This window comes from Cebus imitator, unplaced genomic scaffold (genome assembly GCF_001604975.1).
Source record: "Cebus imitator isolate Cc_AM_T3 unplaced genomic scaffold, Cebus_imitator-1.0 Scaffold456, whole genome shotgun sequence".
NCBI classification, from domain to species: Eukaryota; Metazoa; Chordata; class Mammalia; order Primates; family Cebidae; genus Cebus; species Cebus imitator.
In genome coordinates this window covers 63,447-82,854 of record NW_016107771.1, presented here as the reverse complement: position 1 = coordinate 82,854, position 19,408 = coordinate 63,447, and the positions used below count along the sequence as shown (strand labels likewise).

Here is a 19,408-nt window from a genome sequence, read left to right as displayed (position 1 = left end):
AGGGGAAAAATCCAAAACACTCGTGCAAAACCATAAGGATAAATTATCTAAGTGTTTTAGAGAACATTGTATCATTAATTTTAATCCCTGTGGTTCCAGTTTATTTAATGTAATTAGCATTTCATTTTTCTCTCACATATTAAGGCACTAACTCCATTGAAATTAATTTGAATTTTATTTTTAAATCCACATATACAAATTAAGTTATACTACACAGAAAAAAGGTTATATTTGCCCATATCAATTATTGTAGCAATGACTGTTTAGAAATAATTATGGATTGGATTACATGTTTAAATTGTAAATAAAAGCTTTGCTGTCCCCTCTGAATACTCAATTTGCCGTTTGACAGTGTAGGTCATGTAAGATGTAATTGAGACCACTGAACTCTGCAATCATGAATGTACAAAAACTTGACCGTTCAAATTCCAAGTCACAATCTATGCCTTGTCAAGTTATTTAATAAAAGAATGTAGATAGGTTTTATAAACTTTGCTGAAATAGTTTTTGACCTATACTCTCAAATGTCATCTATAACTCAGCTAAATATTCCTTCTAACTGTCCATTTGTGGTTAAAATAGCTTTAAAACAGTAAAGTCTATTTTCATTAAAAAATATCTCAAAGTTTAAAGTAACCAACAAAGATTTGGTATTAGGGAATGCAGAGAGAATGGTTTCTTATTTATAGGTAGTTTTAAAAGTGTTTTAAACTTTCTTCTCTGTAGACTATGAGCAGGCAGGGATAAAGTAGATCCCCACTGGAATACATAATAAATAGTTAGTTTTAACTAGTCAGTTAAAACTAGTCTTTGTCTCGATGGCATTTAAACTTATTAAAAATTTTTTTCTCCCCATGGAGTTCCATAACCTCTTCAATCTAAAGGAATACCTTCCTTCAGTGTTCTTTGCACAAAAGCAAAAGTACTTACACAATCTAAAAAATATATTTTTTAATTCATAACACTAGCAAATGCAGCAATGAGGCCTGTGGGAAAAGCTGACCACATAGATCCTGTAAAAGCCCTAGCCTATTTAATTGTAAGTCACAATAAAGGGGCCAATATTAAGTTGGTTTCTAAAAAAATTAACCAAAGGATATAACCTGCTTAAAATTCTGAAACATTGTTTAAAAGGATAGCTTCTAGTTCTTCAATTTCTAGATTCTCAGAAAGAAAACTAAATTTGTCAGCATTGTCTACCTAATATTTACAGTTTAAAAGGCAAGATATGTTGTTAATGTAAAGATGGCTGCATTGCTATTTTGTTTTCAGCTGCATATAACTGTTCTTTTAAAGGGCTTTTTGGGGCCAAATTTAGTTTATTGGCTTTGAGCCTGCAGAATTTTTTAAAGTTTAGTGAAAGTTCCAATGCTGTTTTCAATGAGTAAAACAAGATTTTAAACAGTATTTTTCATATTTTCATAAAATGTTCATATGTAGTTCATATGTATTGATTTTTATAGTTGCAACCAAGAGTCTACATCTGGGTAGTCATGCCTTTTAATTATCATACTTCCATGTATTTCAATGGCTTGTCAAAGACACATGTTTGAAACACTCAATCCTGTGCCTCCTTCAAAGGAAGTTGAAATAAATATACCTGTAGTAGGAAAGCCAGTTTTTCTAGCATTATAAAACATTATGGTGAAAACTTTTGTGTGAGCTTAAAATGTGCCCATCATTTAGGCCTAACATATGAACATACTTGGGCGTAAGAGGATAAAACATCCTAAGAGAAAGTACTTATACACGGGCAACAGAGTAACAAGACAGCTAATATGGAAACAATCTTTGTAAATTTCCTAACTTCTAATAAAACACAAATTCACTACCACTTGTGTTTTTTCTCTTTTAAAATTATATTTTAAAATCTAAGCTCATGAGTAATACTTTCTTTTTTGATACTAAATTATGATTAGAGTTAGCAACTCAAATTCTATTAGAGCATTAATAATCATTCTACTTCATATTGGGGAATACAATAATAAAAAGTATTGATCAATTTTACACTAGGTCAAAAAAAACACGTGTAATAAACATAAGCTTGGGTGTTAATATTGTTGAATATTTACACAACTCTGTCCTGGCTATTCTCTATGTAATCAGATATAATAAAGTTTATCAACTGACATTTTGCTACTGATGAGAAACAATTCAGGAAGAAGATGAGTGATGGGAAGAAAAGATGAACATGATTAATAGGTGTTTGTTTCATAAAGACTCTAGGGAGACTTTTAAATCCTTCACTGCTACTATATTCTAACCGAATGAAGAGCCATGAAGAGCCACTGCACGTGCCTTTCAAAGCTTTCAAAGGAGGGCTGAGTAGAGTTACTCAATCTGTTACTGATGCTGTTATTCCATTTGCATCCTGTTGTGAAATGAGGTATTCCACATGTATTGGTGCCAAGTTAAATGTCGACTATATCCATCAAAAAATTTTAAAATAGACATCTAAGTTAGACAAAGAAAAGAATGTTTCACGTTGAGTCTAATGTTGCAAATAATTGCTCCTGAAGACTAAAACATCTTTCTTGTTTCGCATCCCTTCTCTCCACCCTTCGAGAACTTGCATTTATCTTTGCAAGTTCTTTTGATTAAAAATGCCTTCAGTTTTTTAAAAATAATCATTCTTGTTCTCTAAACCGACTTCACAGAACTAGAGATGAAGTTAAACTTTATACAGTATTTGAATCTTTAAAGGTATAAGCATCCTAAACAGTAATTCACTTCTAATAAAGATCTTGCCATTCCTAACTGTACTTTACTAAGAAACATATTTATGCAGAATCTATAGAGTAACTAAAACTGGACCCATAGATGTAGCGAGTAGAGTAGCAAGAAACGTGTAGGGCAGTTGGCATTTATTTGCAGCGGTATATAAAATTGTTAATAATCTTGTCAAATCTGTTCATGAATAATTTATTAATCTGATTGCTGGACTGCAGTGCTTACACGAACTCTATGTATGTGTGCCTGTTTACACACTCCCCATGCAGGAAGGAATCTACTGCCGTATTCCAGAAATGACAAAGTAAAAATAAGCAAGAATCACATAATTAGATGTCTTACAGTCTCATAAAAGGGCAGTGCTGCGAGGTTAACCCTGTGAGTTAAAACACACACACACACATACACACACACACACAAACAAACAAAACCCTGTTGCCTGAGATCAGAGCTCCCCGTAGGATTCGCGCAGAGCGAGGAGCAGGGAGGGCGCCGTTTGCAAGAGGCGGGGGCCAGGATCGGACACCGTCCGCCGCCTCCCCGGGGTCTCTCAGGGAACCGAACTGGTGATCGTCCGAAGTGATCGCCGAGCGGAGGAGAAAGCACTGAGCGCTTACACAAAACGCCCAGGGCCGCCCTTCTCGCCGAGGCCCGAGGCTCCGGCGGCCTGTGCTGGACAAGGAAGGGCTGGACGGAAGCGGTAGCAGGCGACAGGCGGCTGCTGGGGGCCCGGGGCCAGGGCACGGGCGCGAATGCGAGCGGGGAGGCCCCCACCCGGGAGGCCCCGCAGCCCGCCCCGCCACCAGCCGCCCGCCGCCAGCAGCCCGCCGGTCCGAGCCGCGTGCGCGCGCGAGCGCATCAGCTGAGCGCGCGGCGCGTGTCACGTGGTGTGCGTGTCGAAGGTCACGGCGCGCTCACAATGGAGCTCTCGGAGTCTGTGCAGAAAGGTTTCCAGATGCTGGCGGATCCCGGCTCCTTCGACTCGAACGCCTTCACGCTTCTCCTCCGGGCGGCTTTCCAGAGCCTGCTGGACGCCCAGGCGGACGAGGCCGTGTTAGGTAAGCCGCTCAGCTCGGCTCGGAGCTGGATCCACCGGGGTGGAGGGGCGCTCGGAGAAGAGAAGCCGGCGGAGCGAGAAGGGGAAAGCCCCGGGAAGAGGAAGTCTCCGGGCTTTGCCCTTCGCTCCGGACGGAGTGTTGGGGATGTGGCTCTGCCAGGACTCGGAGCAGACCCTGAGCATTGTTTTGGCCCCACTTGGCACCTGCATAGAGCCAACTCCACGCTCCTGGCCCGGTTTCCCTCCAGTCTCTTTGTTCTTTTGTAAAGCCCGTGTTGAAGTCTTGTTTGTGGCCTAAACATCTAAGGTGTTTAGCCTTGTCTGAGGCTGCGGCTGTTTTGACACTTGGACTTCATCTGGGGAACTCCCTGAAATTCAGGCTTCCAGGGGTTAGGCTGGCAAAGGTTTTAAAAGGGTCTGGTTCCGAAGTAATTACTAGGTCAGATAGTGTTGACATTTTCCAACTTGGAGCATACCTCAAGTTGCTATGATCACTCTGGTACTCTAGTTCAGGATGTTTTACACAAGTACTCCGCCTAGAACCTTAAACTATGATGCACAATGCTTTGTTCCACCCTGGTTACAAGGATGCAAGTGTCTTTTAAGCGATCCGGTCAGTGATTGGGTAGTGCAGTGTCAATGTGAATTGCAGGCATATTTTAAGACAGATCGCTTTTAGATAATTTTCTTAAATATAAATATCCCAACAATTCAAATTTTTGGTTTGTTTTCTGTAGTTTCATGAACTAAACACTTGTACAAAAAGTATGAAAGTGGAAGTTCTTCAAACGAAAATAGTAACCACCACCTGGGTTAATCTCAAAAAAAAAAAAAAAAAAAAAAAAAAAAAAGAAAGTGTGGGGCTCCTAAAAAAAAAAAAAAAAAAAAAAAAAAAGGATGACAGTCAAACCCTGAAAGTACTAATATAATTTTGAAATTTGTATTTTATGTTCTGAACTCATACCCTACCTTCTACCCCTTTGATATAATATCATTCATGGAACCAATTACCTTAATCATTTTTAGGCTGAAAGTTTATTCTAAAGTTGACACCATGTAAAATATTTATCTTGTTTTTCCTTTGAATTTACTCCAGTGTTAGAATGACCATTGCATTGTTATATTTTCTTTGGGGGCCAAGGCAAAATAAGTTAATTGAAACCAGTAATAGAGTTCTTGATGTGTTCTCTTTATTGTTTTTCATTTGACCTTGTTGCTCATCTCATTTACTTATAATTGACAACCTTTATAGTTGAATTTTTTTTTTTATCTTGTTAAGAGGGTTTTTAAACCCAAATTAAAATATCCTTTTTAGGAACATGACTATAAAGAATTTATCACAGGCATCACTGGAAGTTAATTTATTTTAGATCATCCAGACTTGAAACATATCGACCCAGTGGTTTTAAAACATTGTCATGCAGCAGCTGCAACTTACATACTAGAGGCAGGAAAGCACCGAGCTGACAAGTCAACTCTAAGGTACAGGATTTATTTAAATATCCATTTATTTTCAAATATTACCTTTATGATTTCAATTTCAGTTTTAAAAATGGAGACAGAACTTTGGCTTTTTTCTTCTTCTAGCACTTATCTAGAAGACTGTAAATTTGACAGAGAGCGAATAGAACTGTTTTGCACGGAATATCAGGTTACTTACTTTAAAATTTTTAATTAACAGTTACTATTTTTCTTTTAGTCTGTTTGTAAAGATCTGTTTTCTTTCTTTGTTTCTTTCTTTTTCCTCTCCAGAATAATAAGAATTCCCTAGAAACCCTACTGGGAAGGTAGGTACTGTATAAGGTGTCAAGCTGAGGCACTTTTCACTTGCAGGTATGAATAGAGAGTGCTGGTGTGAAACAAGATCTTTGGGATCTTGACCCAAAGAAAAGGAGCCAAAGGGCGTGTCAAACAATTGAAGTTAAGCTAATGTTTTTAAAGATAAAGTTTACTGAGATGATTTTCAAATGCTCTTTTACCATTTAGAATTTAAAAATAAAGTTTAACAATGGTTTAAATTCAGAATGGATTAAAATGGAGTTGGGGTGGAAGGTAGACAACATTCTTAGTAAATATAAATAACTGAAAAGATCTTCTGTAAAGACTATGTATGTAGTTATCATTGCATCTTTCAGTATAGGCAGATCCCTCCCTCATATTACGGATGTTTCTTGGCGCTTGGAATATCAAATAAAGGTAAAGATTAACAAACTTCTCTGGGGGGGGATTTAGGGAACTTGAAAAATAGAGTTAAAGGCTGTTACATATATGTTGTGTTCTTTTAGACCAATCAACTTCATAAGATGTACAGACCTGCATATTTGGTGACCTTAAATGTACAGGTATTTATAGATGTCTTACCCAAAAATGAAATGTGTAATAAAATTTAAAATGTCATTGGTTTAAATAAACAGCGTTTTTTTGTTGTTTGTTCTTTTTCCTGCCCTAGAACACTGATTCCCAATCCTATCCAGAGATTAGTTTTAGTTGCAGCATGGAACAATTACAGGTACAGTATTAGGATCTATAAATATGCCTAAATTTATAGATATATATGTTGGCTTCAGAGTTATGCTCTTGGAAAGTTCAAAAGAAAAGTGATCTAATCATTTGCCAGCAGATAATGAAGGTTGGTTAAGGAGTTAATGGGAAAGGGGCAGCAAAAGTAGTATTTTCACATAGGTTTTACTGTTGAAATTAAGATGTTATTAATAGAGAATTGATCCATATTTGCAGTTCTTGCTGATTAAAATAAACTTCTGAAGTGTAGCATGTAGTGTAAATTTCTTGTCTTCCTGATGAGTTTGATCAAATAAGATAAAGCAAAATTAAGAGCATGGCTTTGAAAATGTCTTTGCTTTCAGAAATTGAATTAAACTGTCAAAACTGGATTTTGAAACTGGTTTTTAATGAGTTTTTATAAAGAGGGAAGTATATATAACATTCTAAAACAGTTTATATTGCCTATTTAAGACTGGGAAATTCAAAACTATATTGATTAATGGATATGACAACGAATTTATTTCTTAGCACTTAAAAAAATGAAGATCATTACCTGAAATTTAAGTGAAATTGAATTTTTCAAAGGCATCTTCTGCAGAGTCGTTTTAATGTAACTATGAATCAAACTTCAAACCTGCAGAAAATGTGTATACAGCATAACCTTTGTTAGATAATTTGAGAAAATTTAGATGTACCTGGGCTGTTAAGGATTCGGTTAGAAATTATGTTTGAATGTGAGGGCAAATAACCGATTTGAACATGAGATATTTCCGAGGAAACGCTTCTTTTGACCGATAGTTGTTTGTCAAAGGTTAAAATCTTGTTGAATTTTAAACTTGTTGGGAAGGGGTGTCCTAACTTTTTTTTTCTTGCAACTTTCTGGAACTTGGATGCTTCTATTTTTTATCCTAAAAACGTGGTATTCTATACACGTCTTCTAGGACTTGGTGGGGAAACTTAAAGATGCTTCGAAAAGCCTGGAAAGAGCAACTCAGTTGTAACTTGGGGAAGCTAACGATCTGCCCGAGTTCAGAGGAAAACCAGAAACGCCTTGCCTACTGCTGAACCACCGTTTTTGCGAGCTGGATGTCCTTTTCAGTAGAAAAGAATTTTCCTTTTGAATTTTATGCCATTCATCAATTTTGACACTTTTTAAAAACACGTGTTAAAAGGTTAAGAGGGAAAAATACTGCCCAAGTATTTGAATCATGTTTAGTACTAACTGTCCATTTATCCTATTTTGATCTTTTTCAAGTCTTCTGAAAGGAAGTAGACAGTATTACACCCTGAATAAATGAGGTGTTTTCCACAAACAGTGATAACAGTGATAATATTTTGTTTGCATCTGAGTTCGTGTGTTAATTATTACTTTGTGTGAAGAGCTAGATACGAGTAGTGTTAACTTTTAACGATCGCCTTTTCTCAGGATTAAAGTTAAACAAGGAGAAAAGGATGCGATCGCAGACCCCCCGCTTCGGGACTCCGGGGGCTGGCGGGCGCAGGCGGCGGCCCGGCCCGTTACCTGCGCCCGAGGTCTCGCCCGCAGCCCGACCCTTGGCCGCCCGGTCCCGGCCCGGCGCGGAGCCCCTGCCCGGAGCCAGCCGCCGCCCGCGCGCGCCCCGCCTCGGCCGCCGGCTGGCGGGGAAGGGGCTGGCGCGGCCGCGGGCGGGCGGGCGCTGTTGTCTTCGCGAGCCCAACACGGGCACAGGTTCCCCGCCGCGGCGCCGGAGCCTGGGCCGCAGCCCGCGGGGCCGGCTGGGGGCGGCGACCGGGGGACGTGTGCGCCGCGGGAAGAGGCGGGCAGCCCGGAGAAAGAAAGAACGGGGGGCGGGGTGGGCTGCGCGGCGTGCGGGGCCGGAGCGGCGGCGGCGCGTGTGGCGCTGTGGAGAAATGTCTCCGCCGCCGCCGCGCGGGGCGAGGGAGGGGGCCTGGCGCGCGGCGCGGAGAGGAGGGGGCGGCCACGGGCCTGACTACACCGACACTAATTCCCAGGCCGCCCTTAAGGAATGAGGGGAGCACGTGACCCGCTGGGGGGGCGGCGGGCGGAGGGGGCGGGCGGACTCCGAGCCATTTTGGAGCCGGTGTCAGTTTCCACTCTGCCTTCAGCAGTGCATTTTTTTCCACCCTCCCCTCCCCCTCCTCGCCCTCCTCCCCTCCCCCCGCTCGCACGCACACACACGGCGCCCCCCGCCCGCCCGCCTCCCCCACAGCAACTATGAAATAATCGTAGTATGAGAGGCAGAGATCGGGGCGAGACAATGGGGATGTGGGCGCGGGAGCCCCGCTCCAGCTTAGCAGCACCTCCCAGCCCCGCAGAATAAAACCGATCGCGCCCCCTCCGCGCGCTCCCTCCCCCGAGTGCGGAGCGGGAGGAGGCGGCGGCGGCCGAGGAGGAGGAGGAGGAGGAGGAGGAGGAGGAGGCCCCGGAGGAGGAGGCGTTGGAGGCCGAGGCGGAGGCGGAGGAGGAGGCCGAGGCGCCGGAGGAGGCCGAGGCGCCGGAGCAGGAGGAGGCCGGCCGGAGGCGGCATGAGGCGAGCGCGGCGGCCGCGGCTGCTCGGGGCCGCGCTGGTTGCCCATTGACAGCAGCGTCTGCAGCTCGCTTCAAGATGGCCGCTTGGCTCGCATTCATTTTCTGCTGAACGACTTTTAACTTTCATTGTCTTTTCCGCCCGCTTCGATCGCCTCGCGCCGGCTGCTCTTTCCGGGTACGTAGGAGGCGAGGCGCCCCCGGGACGGGGCTGGGGGCTGGCGGGGGCCGCGCGGGGTTCGGGGTGGCCGCGGGTGAAAGAGGAGCCCCCCCCCCGCGCCCCGGCCGCGCTGCCTGGAGGGCGCTTACAGCGTGGGCGCCCGGCCCCGCGTCCCGCGCTCCCCGCCCCGCGCCCGCCGGTCCCGCGCGTCGCCCGCCCCGCGCCCGCGAGCGCGCGCCCGCCGCCGCCCGCCGACTCCCGCGGCGCCGGGACCGACCCGCAGCCCGCGCCGCGCCGCGCCGCCGCCGCCGCCGCCAGCAGGGCTCGGCGCCGCTCCAGCCGCCGCCGCCCGCTCAGCCCCAGCGCGCCGCGCGCGGCCCCACGTTTTAGTTCCCTGCTCCCCCGGGCGCCCCTCCGTACCCTCGCGACGCACATGGCCCCCAAGAGGAGCACTAGTATTTCCAGCCTCGGCGGCTCTCCGGGCCGCAGCGCCCTTTGTTGAGAGGTAGATTTGGATGGAACGGGTACGGGTTCCTGAAATCGGGAGCTGCTTGGGTCAAGTGGCTTCCCTCGTCTTCGGAAGAAGGGGCTCTGGAGGGGCTCCAGCAGCCAGAGAACGCCCCCATTTTATAGGGATGGGTTGCGTGGGGGGCGGCCATCCCTCCAAGGTGGATGTTAGGCTGGAGAGATCCCCGACAAAAATGTTATTAACTTAAGTTGGGGGGACACTTGTGTGAGATTGGATGGCTGGTAAGATGGCGGTTTCCAGTTGTTTCCAAGGTCTCCTGCATTTGTGTTTAAAATGCTAAAGTTTTCAAGGTGCTGTGTGTTGGGAGTTTTGGATAAGTGCTCCGAACGTCACTTGGGAGGTGATCCCTGGGAAGTGGATATTTCAAATTTGGAGCTTTTTGTTGAGTGAAGATGGTGACTGGACGTTAGCCTTGCTGGAGGCTTCCTATCTCTCTACTTCTTTTTTTCTTTTTTCTTTTTTCCCCTTTTGGAGACTGCAATTTTTCTCTCAACTTCTACTAAGGATGCACTCAGCATCATGACTCCAGTCTACTACATTTTATAGATTTTGCTAAATGTCAGCATAGGTCGTTTGGCAAAGGGCTACTTTAGAAGGGAGCACTAAAAAGTTGATTGCATATGTTTACGCAGTCACTTGGGCTTGACAGCGTTATAGCATGATCTTTTTCCCAGAGACTTACAGTTAATAATTGGAAGTAAACAAGTAGAGAGACTTTGATCATTCTTAATTGCAATAAAAGGATTTAGTGGGCTTAGTGGTCACGGTTCAATATGTGAAAGAGAAGCAAGTAGTTACCCCTTCCCTTAAAGTGGGCAAAATTCCGCGCGTATTTATCCAAATGCAAGTGAAGGTTGGTGATGTGTACAACCTTATAAGTAGTTCAACCTATGTTTTATAGGAACCTTAATTCCCAAGTTCTGGAAACACATTATAAGCTACACTAAAGACTTGATACTTAAGGATGCAAATTATTGACAGTATATACCAGTTGTGAGATTCTATATATTAACATTTTGAGTTTTAGGTAGACGGATCAGAAATCCCTGGGGTTGATTTTATAAGCAAAATTACAGTTTTTTTAGACTTGAGTTCATTCTATACATCTCCCCCAAGTGTAGTCAGAAGTGTTTGAAATAACTTGTGTAAATCATATGCCTAGTAAAGGTATTTTTAAAGCTATATACAAGTCACCGTGTATGCATGTATACACATAAAGCTTTTGTAAGTAAATTAAGCATTTAATTTTATATGATAAATCCATTATTACTCTATCACTAAGTTCTTGGATGTATGTTAAGTGTGCAAATAGGCAAATTTCTCCCCAGGAGTCAAATTAACCCCAACTTTACCCATACTTGTATTGGGCTGTGAGCCACAACTGGGGTTATGGAGCTCATTTGCATTTCTTAGATTGCAGTAGGCAAGCTGATGGTTAACATAAGAACTTGCTTCTGTTTTCCTTCACTTTTACATTCCTCGTGTTAGGCCATCACCTAAAAACTGACAGCCCCAATTGAGTGTGTTACAATGGCAAGTTCTAACTGTTGAGTATTTTTACCATTATATGTTTGGTGCATTTTTGCTTGCTTAACCGGCAGTTTCCGGGTTGGAACCTGGAAGGTTTTCACTTCTAGTGTGGAAGAGATTGTTTCTCAAATCTTAACAAGCAAGTCAAACACTTTGGAAGTCTTCATTAGGTTGCCACTGCTTTTAAATGGCTTAAATAACTGATTTTAAGTAACAAAGTGATATTTATATTAGCATTATAAATGGTCAGAGGACTGTGGCCAAATTCTTCTGAACTGAAGTAGAGGAATTGGGTGAATTAAGACTTGGATTTGAAAGAGTTTTGGTCAAGTACATGTGACTTAAATGCTCAAAGCCAACCAGTAGATAACCCTCCACTGAGGTTTGATTGTTCTCCATGTTAATATTTCTGTTGATGTGGTGTTGGTTCTCTACAAGGTAGAGGAGAAATAAAGGGAGCTATTTTTATTGGCGCCTCTTCATGAACTTCGTGATCAGTGGTTTTTTAGTGCAGTATGTTTTCACAGGCAAACAGAAGTATCACCTTGCTCTCTTTCTAGGAAAGATCCTCTGATTTCACTAGGAGAATTTTCCTTAAGCACCAACAAGGCTGTTGTTTAATTTACCAAATACAGCCAGATTTAAATATTGCTACTCTTTAGGGACACAGCTCTACCTACAACTCCTCTATGACCCCGCTTAGATTTATGTTTACATGTTGACAGTATTCTTCTTAACAAGTAGCCCAAAGATAACTGAGGAGTCACACAAGAAGTTTTCTGGTTGAGGTTGTCAGTTGTCACTGTGGTCACTTTCATAAGAGGCTTTGTTTTGTTTTTTACCATTTTCTAGAAGTCAGCTCTTAATTTCAGCCATTAAGATGTGTGGATTGGTGTTTCCCTTTACTGCACTAATATATCTTAGGAATTAAAACCGCAGGTACATCTTACTGCAAGTTTCAAAAGTTCCTGGATTTCCATTCAAGGAAGCTTTGAGAATGTACTTCAGTGAAGTGTGGAAGCTTAGTCTTATATCAGGTTCTGAAATGAATGAAGGGAGTTGAAGTTTATTTTATAAGAATATTACACGAGGTAATTGACTTCCCTGACTGTCGGCTGGTGTATTCCTGCTGACAGTTCCCCATTGTGACTTTCCTATAACATAGGTATCTGTTGAGAATATCATTTCATCGTATGGGGGGGGTTATGAAACTTAGACTGAGAAAATGACATTTGTTTTTCTCTCCTGTCGCTGCTCTGGGTTGACAAGGTGTTGATTTAGCCTTGGGAATGGGCTGGTCATATGGTTCTTTATATATTGTCATTATCATACCGATTAAAGTAGTTTTTATTGCCCCCAGCATAGTTTGTTCAGATAAAACACTGGGCTTTGCCCCCCCTCCTCTAGTAAAACAGATTTTAGTTTTCAGCCTTTCCAAAACTTTGTATCGCTCATTTGATCTACAGGAGAGCGTCACATTAGAGAAGGAAGTTTTAAAGAGGTTCGGTTCAATAAACATCTCTGCAGTTTGAGCTCTTACGGTTTCGGGCTAAATGCACAGTTGGCATTCTCAAAAGACCCCTCGTGAAATTTCTGACCGAGTGATTGCAGAGAGGACAGACCGAGAGAGTCGAGATCTGAAAGCAGCTCTGCGCACCGAGTCGACGTGGAAAGAGGCCCCCGAAGTGTCCGAAATGGCCGGGAGTGCGGTTTGCATTTTCCCTTCGCGGGCGCTGCCGCAGGCTCCGGGGTCTCTGCCGCCCGGGACCCGGGTCCCCAGTCCCCGCTCCCCAGCGCCGTGGCCTCGTGGGTCCGCCCCGCCCCCCCCCACCGGCGTCGCCGCACCCACCCCGCCCCCGCGCCGGCCCCGCCCCCGCGGCGCGCCGCCCCTCCCCCGCCCGTCGCCCGCCGCCCCGCACGCCTGCGGAGGCTCGGGTCTCGGGCCGGGCTCCGCGCGGAGTTGCAGCGGTGGCCGGATGCCAAGTGTAAGTGTAAGTTGCTATGGAAACCCCGACCGAGGCGAGTTCCGAATCCGGAGCGAGACGGAGCCCCGGGCGCCGCCGGATCCGCCCCTCGCATCCCGGCCCCCGGGCGTCCGCCCCGCTCAGGCCCCGGCCCAGGCCGACTCGAGGTGCCCCTGCGGCCCCGGCACCCGTCTCCGGAAATGCCAGGGATGCAGGGAGGGCAGAATTGTTTTCCCTGCGCGTCGCGGAAAAACGTGCCAGGTTCTGCTTGCTAGAACCGTCTAAAACAACCGGAACACTGGGATTTTCACTTGCAGATTCTTGAGGAAGTTTTGTGATAAATTTGGAGACCTGGAACAAGCCCTAGTGGTTGGTAAATATCCGCAGGGCTTGTGTGGCGTCTGCAGCAGCCTTGGGGCTGCTGGGCTGGAGGACAAATGGAAGAAAGAGACCCGACTACGCTCAGCTCCCAGCCCCCACCTCAGATCTTTTCTTCTCCCTACAGGAATGATCTGAGAGACCAGAAGTAACATTAGCTGGATCTTTTTTCATCATTTAGGTAGAACTGATTCCGATCTGATGAGTAAATTCCTTCTGTAGAAACGTTGGGACAGCCCAGCTGTACAGTGTTAAATTGAGTTTTATGAATTCAGAGTGTGTGATTACTAGATCTCCATTCTTGTTCTGTGAATTATAGCCATTATTTCTGCGTCTTGCAGGATCTTTTATCAAGCAGAAATGCATCGAACAACGAGAATCAAGATCACTGAGCTAAATCCCCACCTGATGTGTGTGCTTTGTGGAGGGTACTTCATTGATGCCACAACCATAATAGAATGTCTACATTCCTGTAAGTACTGAGCTTTAGCTCTTTTTTGTATAATGTGTATTTCACCTGAAATTTGAAAACTATTAACGATTCCTGCAATCTGTGGGAATGTTGGTACAAAGTGGTGAAGTTATTTTCTTTTCTTGCATTTTACTTTTTGTTAACATATATGTTGTAAAAGCATGCAATGTATGTGTTCTCAGGATATGAATTAGTTTAGTTGGAAATACTTTTCGGCATTTACCATCTTATTTCTGCTAGTTCTTGGTTTCTGACACCAATGCTTTACCCACTAATTTCTAAACAAAAAAAACTTTACGTGTTCTACTTCTAGTCTGTAAAACGTGTATTGTTCGTTACCTGGAGACCAGCAAGTATTGTCCTATTTGTGATGTCCAAGTTCACAAAACCAGACCACTACTGAATATAAGGTAGGAAACTGTCTAAATTCCTTGTTTGTAATTGTTATTGGAGTTGTAGAATTTACTGAAGGTTGTATAATATACTAAAGTTGTATAATTTACTCTTTATTTCTTAAATTTTCTCTTGAATACATACCTAACATGTATGCTTTGTAGAGGGTAGCTGTTTAATTTCTTGCCATATTAATGGTGACCAAGTTTAGATAAAGTTTAGTAGTATTCAAGTGATTTTCATATTTTTTTCTGTCTTTTAAAAATTGAGTTAGTTCACCTTTTTTGCATTCTTTATGAACTTCATAACAGGCAAGAATAAATATTTTAAAGGGCTTCCATTCTTTCCTTTTTATTCTCTATTCATATTAGCTAATTTAGTAACTTGAAAGGCACACTTCTTTTGACTGAGCAAATGTGAAGAATTTATTAGTGAATATAAAATATTTTTCTACTGATTTACAAAGTGCTATAATACAGAAAACTTTTATTCTCAGTTAAGTTTTATGTTATCAATATAGACGCATCACAATGAAGTAAAATACTATAGCACAAAAAAACAGACTATAGAAACAACATTTTTAGTTCTTGCCATAGTAATTCATAATTTTTAATTTTAATTCTTTTTCAGATCAGATAAAACTCTTCAAGATATCGTATACAAATTAGTTCCAGGGCTTTTCAAAAGTGAGTAACTTACTTAGAAAATGAATTTAAAGAGATCATTCATAGTTTTTTGTGTTAGGCCAAAAATGTTTACGTCTTTTTTTTCCCCATTCAGATGAAATGAAAAGAAGAAGGGATTTTTATGCAGCTCATCCTTCTGCTGATGGTAAACTTTTTAGGGGAGGGAAGACATTTTTATTTGCGGGGGGCGGGGAGAGCTTATCTAGGAATTACAATGTATTAAAATTGCCTTTAAAGTACCACTTCCATTTGCCTATGTATAAAATATATTAGGCCTTTAATTTTTAAAAATTACATTTCACAATATTTTTATAGCTGCCAATGGCTCTAATGAAGATAGAGGAGAGGTTGCAGATGAAGATAAGAGAATTATAACTGATGATGAGATAATAAGCTTATCCATTGAGTTCTTTGACCAGAACAGGTAAAATCTTTAGGCAATTTATTTTATGGTAATGTTTTATTAGATTATTTCACTAATTAATTTTCTGTTTTTTAGATTGGATCGGAAAGTAAACAAAGACAAAGAGAAATCCAAGGAGGAGGTATGTTTCATGTTACAAAAACATAGAAGAAACGTTTGGATTCCAGATTTTAGATTGTGTTGCCCTTTAGAACATTCAGCTGTTAGAGACCAGAAAATCGTCGTGTTTAATGTTTAACAAAGGTCTACACGTGATATTTAATAATTAGAATTTATTTTATATGTGATTGTCTTACAAAATATTTTAAGTAGTTTACATTTAATACTTTGGTATGCTTTAAGTTTGCTTATTATATTAGGAATCTGTTCATTTAGTATTTATAATGATAGTAAACTCAAAGTATAGTTGAGAGGTTAGTCACCTCCAGTTTTGTTTGATACTGGTATCATTTATCATATTCAGGTAATCAACTTGAAACTTTCTTCATATCTGAAAGTAGCTGAAAAAAATTACTTTTCTAAATGTACTTTTAGGTGAATGATAAAAGATATTTACGATGCCCAGCAGCAATGACTGTGATGCACTTAAGAAAGTTTCTCAGAAGTAAAATGGACATACCTAATACTTTCCAGGTATCTACTTTTATATTCTTCTTGCATTTTACATAGATTTAACAATTTTAATTACATTTTTCACTTTGGATTTTGAACCCAAAAAAGCAATAGGAAAAAAAAAAATTAAAGTTAGTGCTGAAGTTGTGATGTCTCTTAAAACATTTGATATACATTCTCTTTTATGCTATGAAAACAAATCCCTTAATCACTAGAAATATTTTTTTCCTCATTTAAAGTTTCAAAAGGAGCCTTTCTTTGTTAAAATGTTTGGAGAATATGCTTTTTAATGCACTTTTGGATTATATTTAAATGAAAAAATGTAGATTTATCTCTGTTTTGTTACTTAATAATCATATTTTTCACTAGATTGATGTCATGTATGAGGAGGAACCTTTAAAGGATTATTATACACTAATGGATATTGCCTACATTTATACCTGGAGAAGGGTAAGTAGCTTATCTGTTGTTAGATTATGATAGTAAAGTATATTTGAAGAATTAAGAGTAATTTGTTTCCTTTTAACTTTGTAGAATGGTCCACTTCCTTTGAAATACAGAGTTCGACCTACTTGTAAAAGAATGAAGATCAGTCACCAGAGAGATGGACTGACAAATGCTGGAGAACTGGAAAGTGACTCTGGGAGTGACAAGGCCAACAGCCCAGCAGGAGGTATTCCCTCCACCTCTTCTTGTTTGCCTAGCCCCAGTACTCCAGTGCAGTCTCCTCATCCACAGTTTCCTCACATTTCCAGTACTATGAATGGAACCAGCAACAGCCCCAGCGGTAACCACCAATCTTCTTTTGCCAGTAGACCTCGAAAATCATCAGTAAATGGGTCATCAGCAACTTCTTCTGGTTGATTCCTGAGACTGTTAAGGAAAAAAAATTTTAAATCCCTGATTTATATAGATATCTTCATGCCATTACAGCTTTATAGATGCTAATACATGTGACTATCGTCCAATTTGCTTTCTTTTGTAGTGACATTAAATTTGGCTATAAAAGATGGACTACATGTGATACTCCTATGGACGTTAATTGAAAAGAAAGATTGTTGTTATAAAGAATTGGTTTCTTGGAAAGCAGGCAAGACTTTTTTCTCTGTGTTAGGAAAGGTGGAAAATGGCTTCTGTAACCATTGTTTGGATTTGGAAATATTCTGCAGTGGACATAAGCACTGGGCCATAGTTTGTTAATCTCAACTAACGCCTACATTACATTCTCCTTGATTGTTCTTGTTATTATGCTGTTTTGTGAACCTGTAGAAAACAAGTGCTTTTTATCTTGAAATTTCAACCAACGGAAAGAATATGCATAGAATAATGCATTCTATGTAGCCATGTCACTGTGAATAACGATTTCTTGCATATTTAGCCATTTTGATTCCTGTTTGATTTTTACTTCTCTGTTGCTACACAAAACCGATCAAAGAAAAGTAAACTTCAGTTTTACAATCTGTATGCCTAAAAGCGGGTACTACCGTTTATTTTACTGACTTGTTTAAATGATTCGCTTTTGTAAGAATCAGATGGCATTATGCTTGTTGTACAATGCCATATTGGTATATGACATAACAGGAAACAGTATTGTATGATATATTTATAAATGCTATAAAGAAATATTGTGTTTCATGCATTCAGAAATGATTGTTAAAATTCTCCCAGCTGGTTCGACCTTTGCAGCTACCCATAACCTATGTTGAGCCTTGCTTACCAGCATAGAATATTTTTAATGTGGATATCTAATTCTAAATTATAAATTCCATTAGAAGCAATTGGCTCATCTTTATAATACTGACTTTTCTCCAATAATACATGTTTATTTAAAAAATTGTTGCAGTAAAGAAAAGCTTTTAATTGAGAAATACGGAAATAGTTTGTTAATTTTTCATTGGTTGTGATGGAATTAATGTATTTTTAAATGGCATATTGATCACTAATTCTAAAATTTTTAAATAAAGCAGCAAATTGCTAGAAGAAGGCATTTTATCTAAAATTATTTTAATATGTGGTGTAGCAGTAATTTCAAATTTAAGAGTTGCTTTTACAATTATCAATGGAATATGCCTTCTCTGCTTTGTCTGGAAAATAGAAGCTATTTATTATGGGCTTCTACAGGTATTTTTACATAGAGCAAGCATGTTGAATTTAAAATATGAATCACCCCAACAATTTTTAGTTTTTTTGCTTTGGTCGAACTTGGTGTGTGTTCATCACCCGTCAGTTATTTGTAAGGGTGTTTATTCTATATGAATATTGTTTCATGTTTGTATGGGAAAATTGTAGCTAAACATTTCATTGTCCCCAGTCTGCAAAAGAAGCACAATTCTATTGCTTTGTCTTGCTTATAGTCATTAAATCATTACTTTTACATATATTGCTGTTACTTCTGCTTTCTTTATAGTAAAGGATGTTTTATGAAGTCACAAAATACATATATTTTTATTTTGACCTAAATTTGTACAGTCCCATTGTAAGTGCTGTTTCTAATTATAGATGTAAAATGAAATTTCATTTGTAATTGGAAAAAATCCAATAAAAAGGATATTCATTTAGAAAATAGCTAAGATCTTTAATAAAAAATTGATATGAAAAGCACAATGTGCAGAAGTTGTGGAAACGCTATAGTGGATTACAACAGGTAAAAGTTGAAGAGAATACATTGCTGTCTCATAGTGATGTTGCTAAGAAGTATGTGCTTTGTTGTAAAATTGCTTGAAAGCCCATTGAAAGATGTATCTGTTTACTTAAAATCTTTGAAGTAAAAGTACCAATGTTTGCCAATTTGGGTGAATTTAACTCATTTTCTAGGCTTAAGTTTTTCATGACATTTAAGACAAAAGTTAATGGAAGTGTCAAGTGATATTTTCTTTGGATGATCATTTGTATAAAGAATGAAAAAATATTTTTAAAAGGCTAAAAACTTTAAATGCTAGTGGACTGTCATTTGACTTACATAAAACCAAGTTATAAGATCAACATGGAATTCAAACTTTACATCTCAACCTCTTTATTATGGATTTATTTTTGAGATTGCTTATCATCAGATACTGCAATTATGGCTTAGCACTATTTAACCATATGTGAAAATGTTTTATTCAAAAAATGATATTTTTCTCCTCAATTAGAAAGTTGCATAAAAGTATATTTCAGCCAAAATTTTTCTATTAATAAAGATTATAATGTTTTGTATTCTTAAATAAGCAGTTATTAGTTTGACAATTAAGATTAAAAACGTTTGCTAAATTACTGTGTTAGAAAATTTCAACCTTAATGAAAACCCATATCAAAAGCTCCTAACTTTGTAACTTTAGTAGTCAAAGCAGGGTACAGGAAAAGTCAGCTTTAAGTTTGATTTTTGCTTCTGAAAATATTCTAGAACACAAAGTTAGTGCTAACAGAATATTTCACAGAAAATACCTAAATTGATTTTACAGATTT

General features: G+C 40.4%; 2 protein-coding genes across 6 annotated transcripts; both read left to right on the top strand.

The window, feature by feature from the left end:
* The first annotated feature begins 3,569 nt into the window (after positions 1–3,569).
* On the top strand, positions 3,570–7,604 carry COMMD3 (COMM domain containing 3). Of its 2 annotated transcripts, XM_017511875.2 has the most exons (8): positions 3,570–3,788; positions 5,158–5,269; positions 5,375–5,438; positions 5,540–5,574; positions 5,923–5,983; positions 6,073–6,129; positions 6,237–6,296; positions 7,231–7,604. In XM_017511875.2, the coding sequence occupies exons 1-8, from the start codon at positions 3,650–3,652 to the stop codon at positions 7,288–7,290; spliced, it is 588 nt and encodes a 195-aa protein (XP_017367364.1). In that variant the 5' UTR covers positions 3,570–3,649; the 3' UTR covers positions 7,291–7,604. The 2 variants fall into 2 exon arrangements, with proteins under 2 accessions (XP_017367364.1, XP_017367365.1); XM_017511876.2 differs by lacking the exons at positions 5,923–5,983; positions 6,073–6,129 and having other exon boundaries at positions 3,600–3,788.
* A 771-nt stretch (positions 7,605–8,375) lies between these two features.
* Positions 8,376–18,751, top strand: BMI1 (BMI1 proto-oncogene, polycomb ring finger). 4 transcript variants are annotated; one of them, XM_017511871.2, is made up of 10 exons: positions 8,376–8,994; positions 13,719–13,849; positions 14,163–14,259; positions 14,873–14,928; positions 15,023–15,073; positions 15,244–15,352; positions 15,428–15,473; positions 15,887–15,985; positions 16,334–16,414; positions 16,499–18,751. In XM_017511871.2, the coding sequence occupies exons 2-10, from the start codon at positions 13,738–13,740 to the stop codon at positions 16,826–16,828; spliced, it is 981 nt and encodes a 326-aa protein (XP_017367360.1). In that variant the 5' UTR covers positions 8,376–8,994; positions 13,719–13,737; the 3' UTR covers positions 16,829–18,751. The 4 variants fall into 4 exon arrangements, with proteins under 4 accessions (XP_017367360.1, XP_017367362.1, XP_017367361.1 ...); XM_017511873.2 differs by lacking the exon at positions 8,376–8,994 and adding an exon at positions 12,925–13,020 and having other exon boundaries at positions 16,499–17,002; XM_017511872.2 differs by lacking the exon at positions 8,376–8,994 and adding an exon at positions 12,936–13,026 and having other exon boundaries at positions 16,499–17,002.
* The last annotated feature ends 657 nt before the right edge of the window (positions 18,752–19,408 follow it).

Excerpts from the sequence above, each read along its gene's own strand:
- COMMD3 (XM_017511875.2), top strand. The coding sequence starts at position 3,650 with ATGGAGCTCTCGGAGTCTGTGCAGAAAGGTTTCCAGATGCTGGCGGAT. Across the intron at positions 5,984-6,072 it reads GCTTGGAATATCAAATAAAG|ACCAATCAACTTCATAAGAT; the intron begins GTAAAGATTAAC and ends GTGTTCTTTTAG. Across the intron at positions 6,130-6,236 it reads TGGTGACCTTAAATGTACAG|AACACTGATTCCCAATCCTA; the intron begins GTATTTATAGAT and ends TTCCTGCCCTAG.
- BMI1 (XM_017511871.2), top strand. The coding sequence starts at position 13,738 with ATGCATCGAACAACGAGAATCAAGATCACTGAGCTAAATCCCCACCTG. Across the intron at positions 14,260-14,872 it reads AGACCACTACTGAATATAAG|ATCAGATAAAACTCTTCAAG; the intron begins GTAGGAAACTGT and ends ATTCTTTTTCAG. Across the intron at positions 16,415-16,498 it reads ACATTTATACCTGGAGAAGG|AATGGTCCACTTCCTTTGAA; the intron begins GTAAGTAGCTTA and ends TTAACTTTGTAG.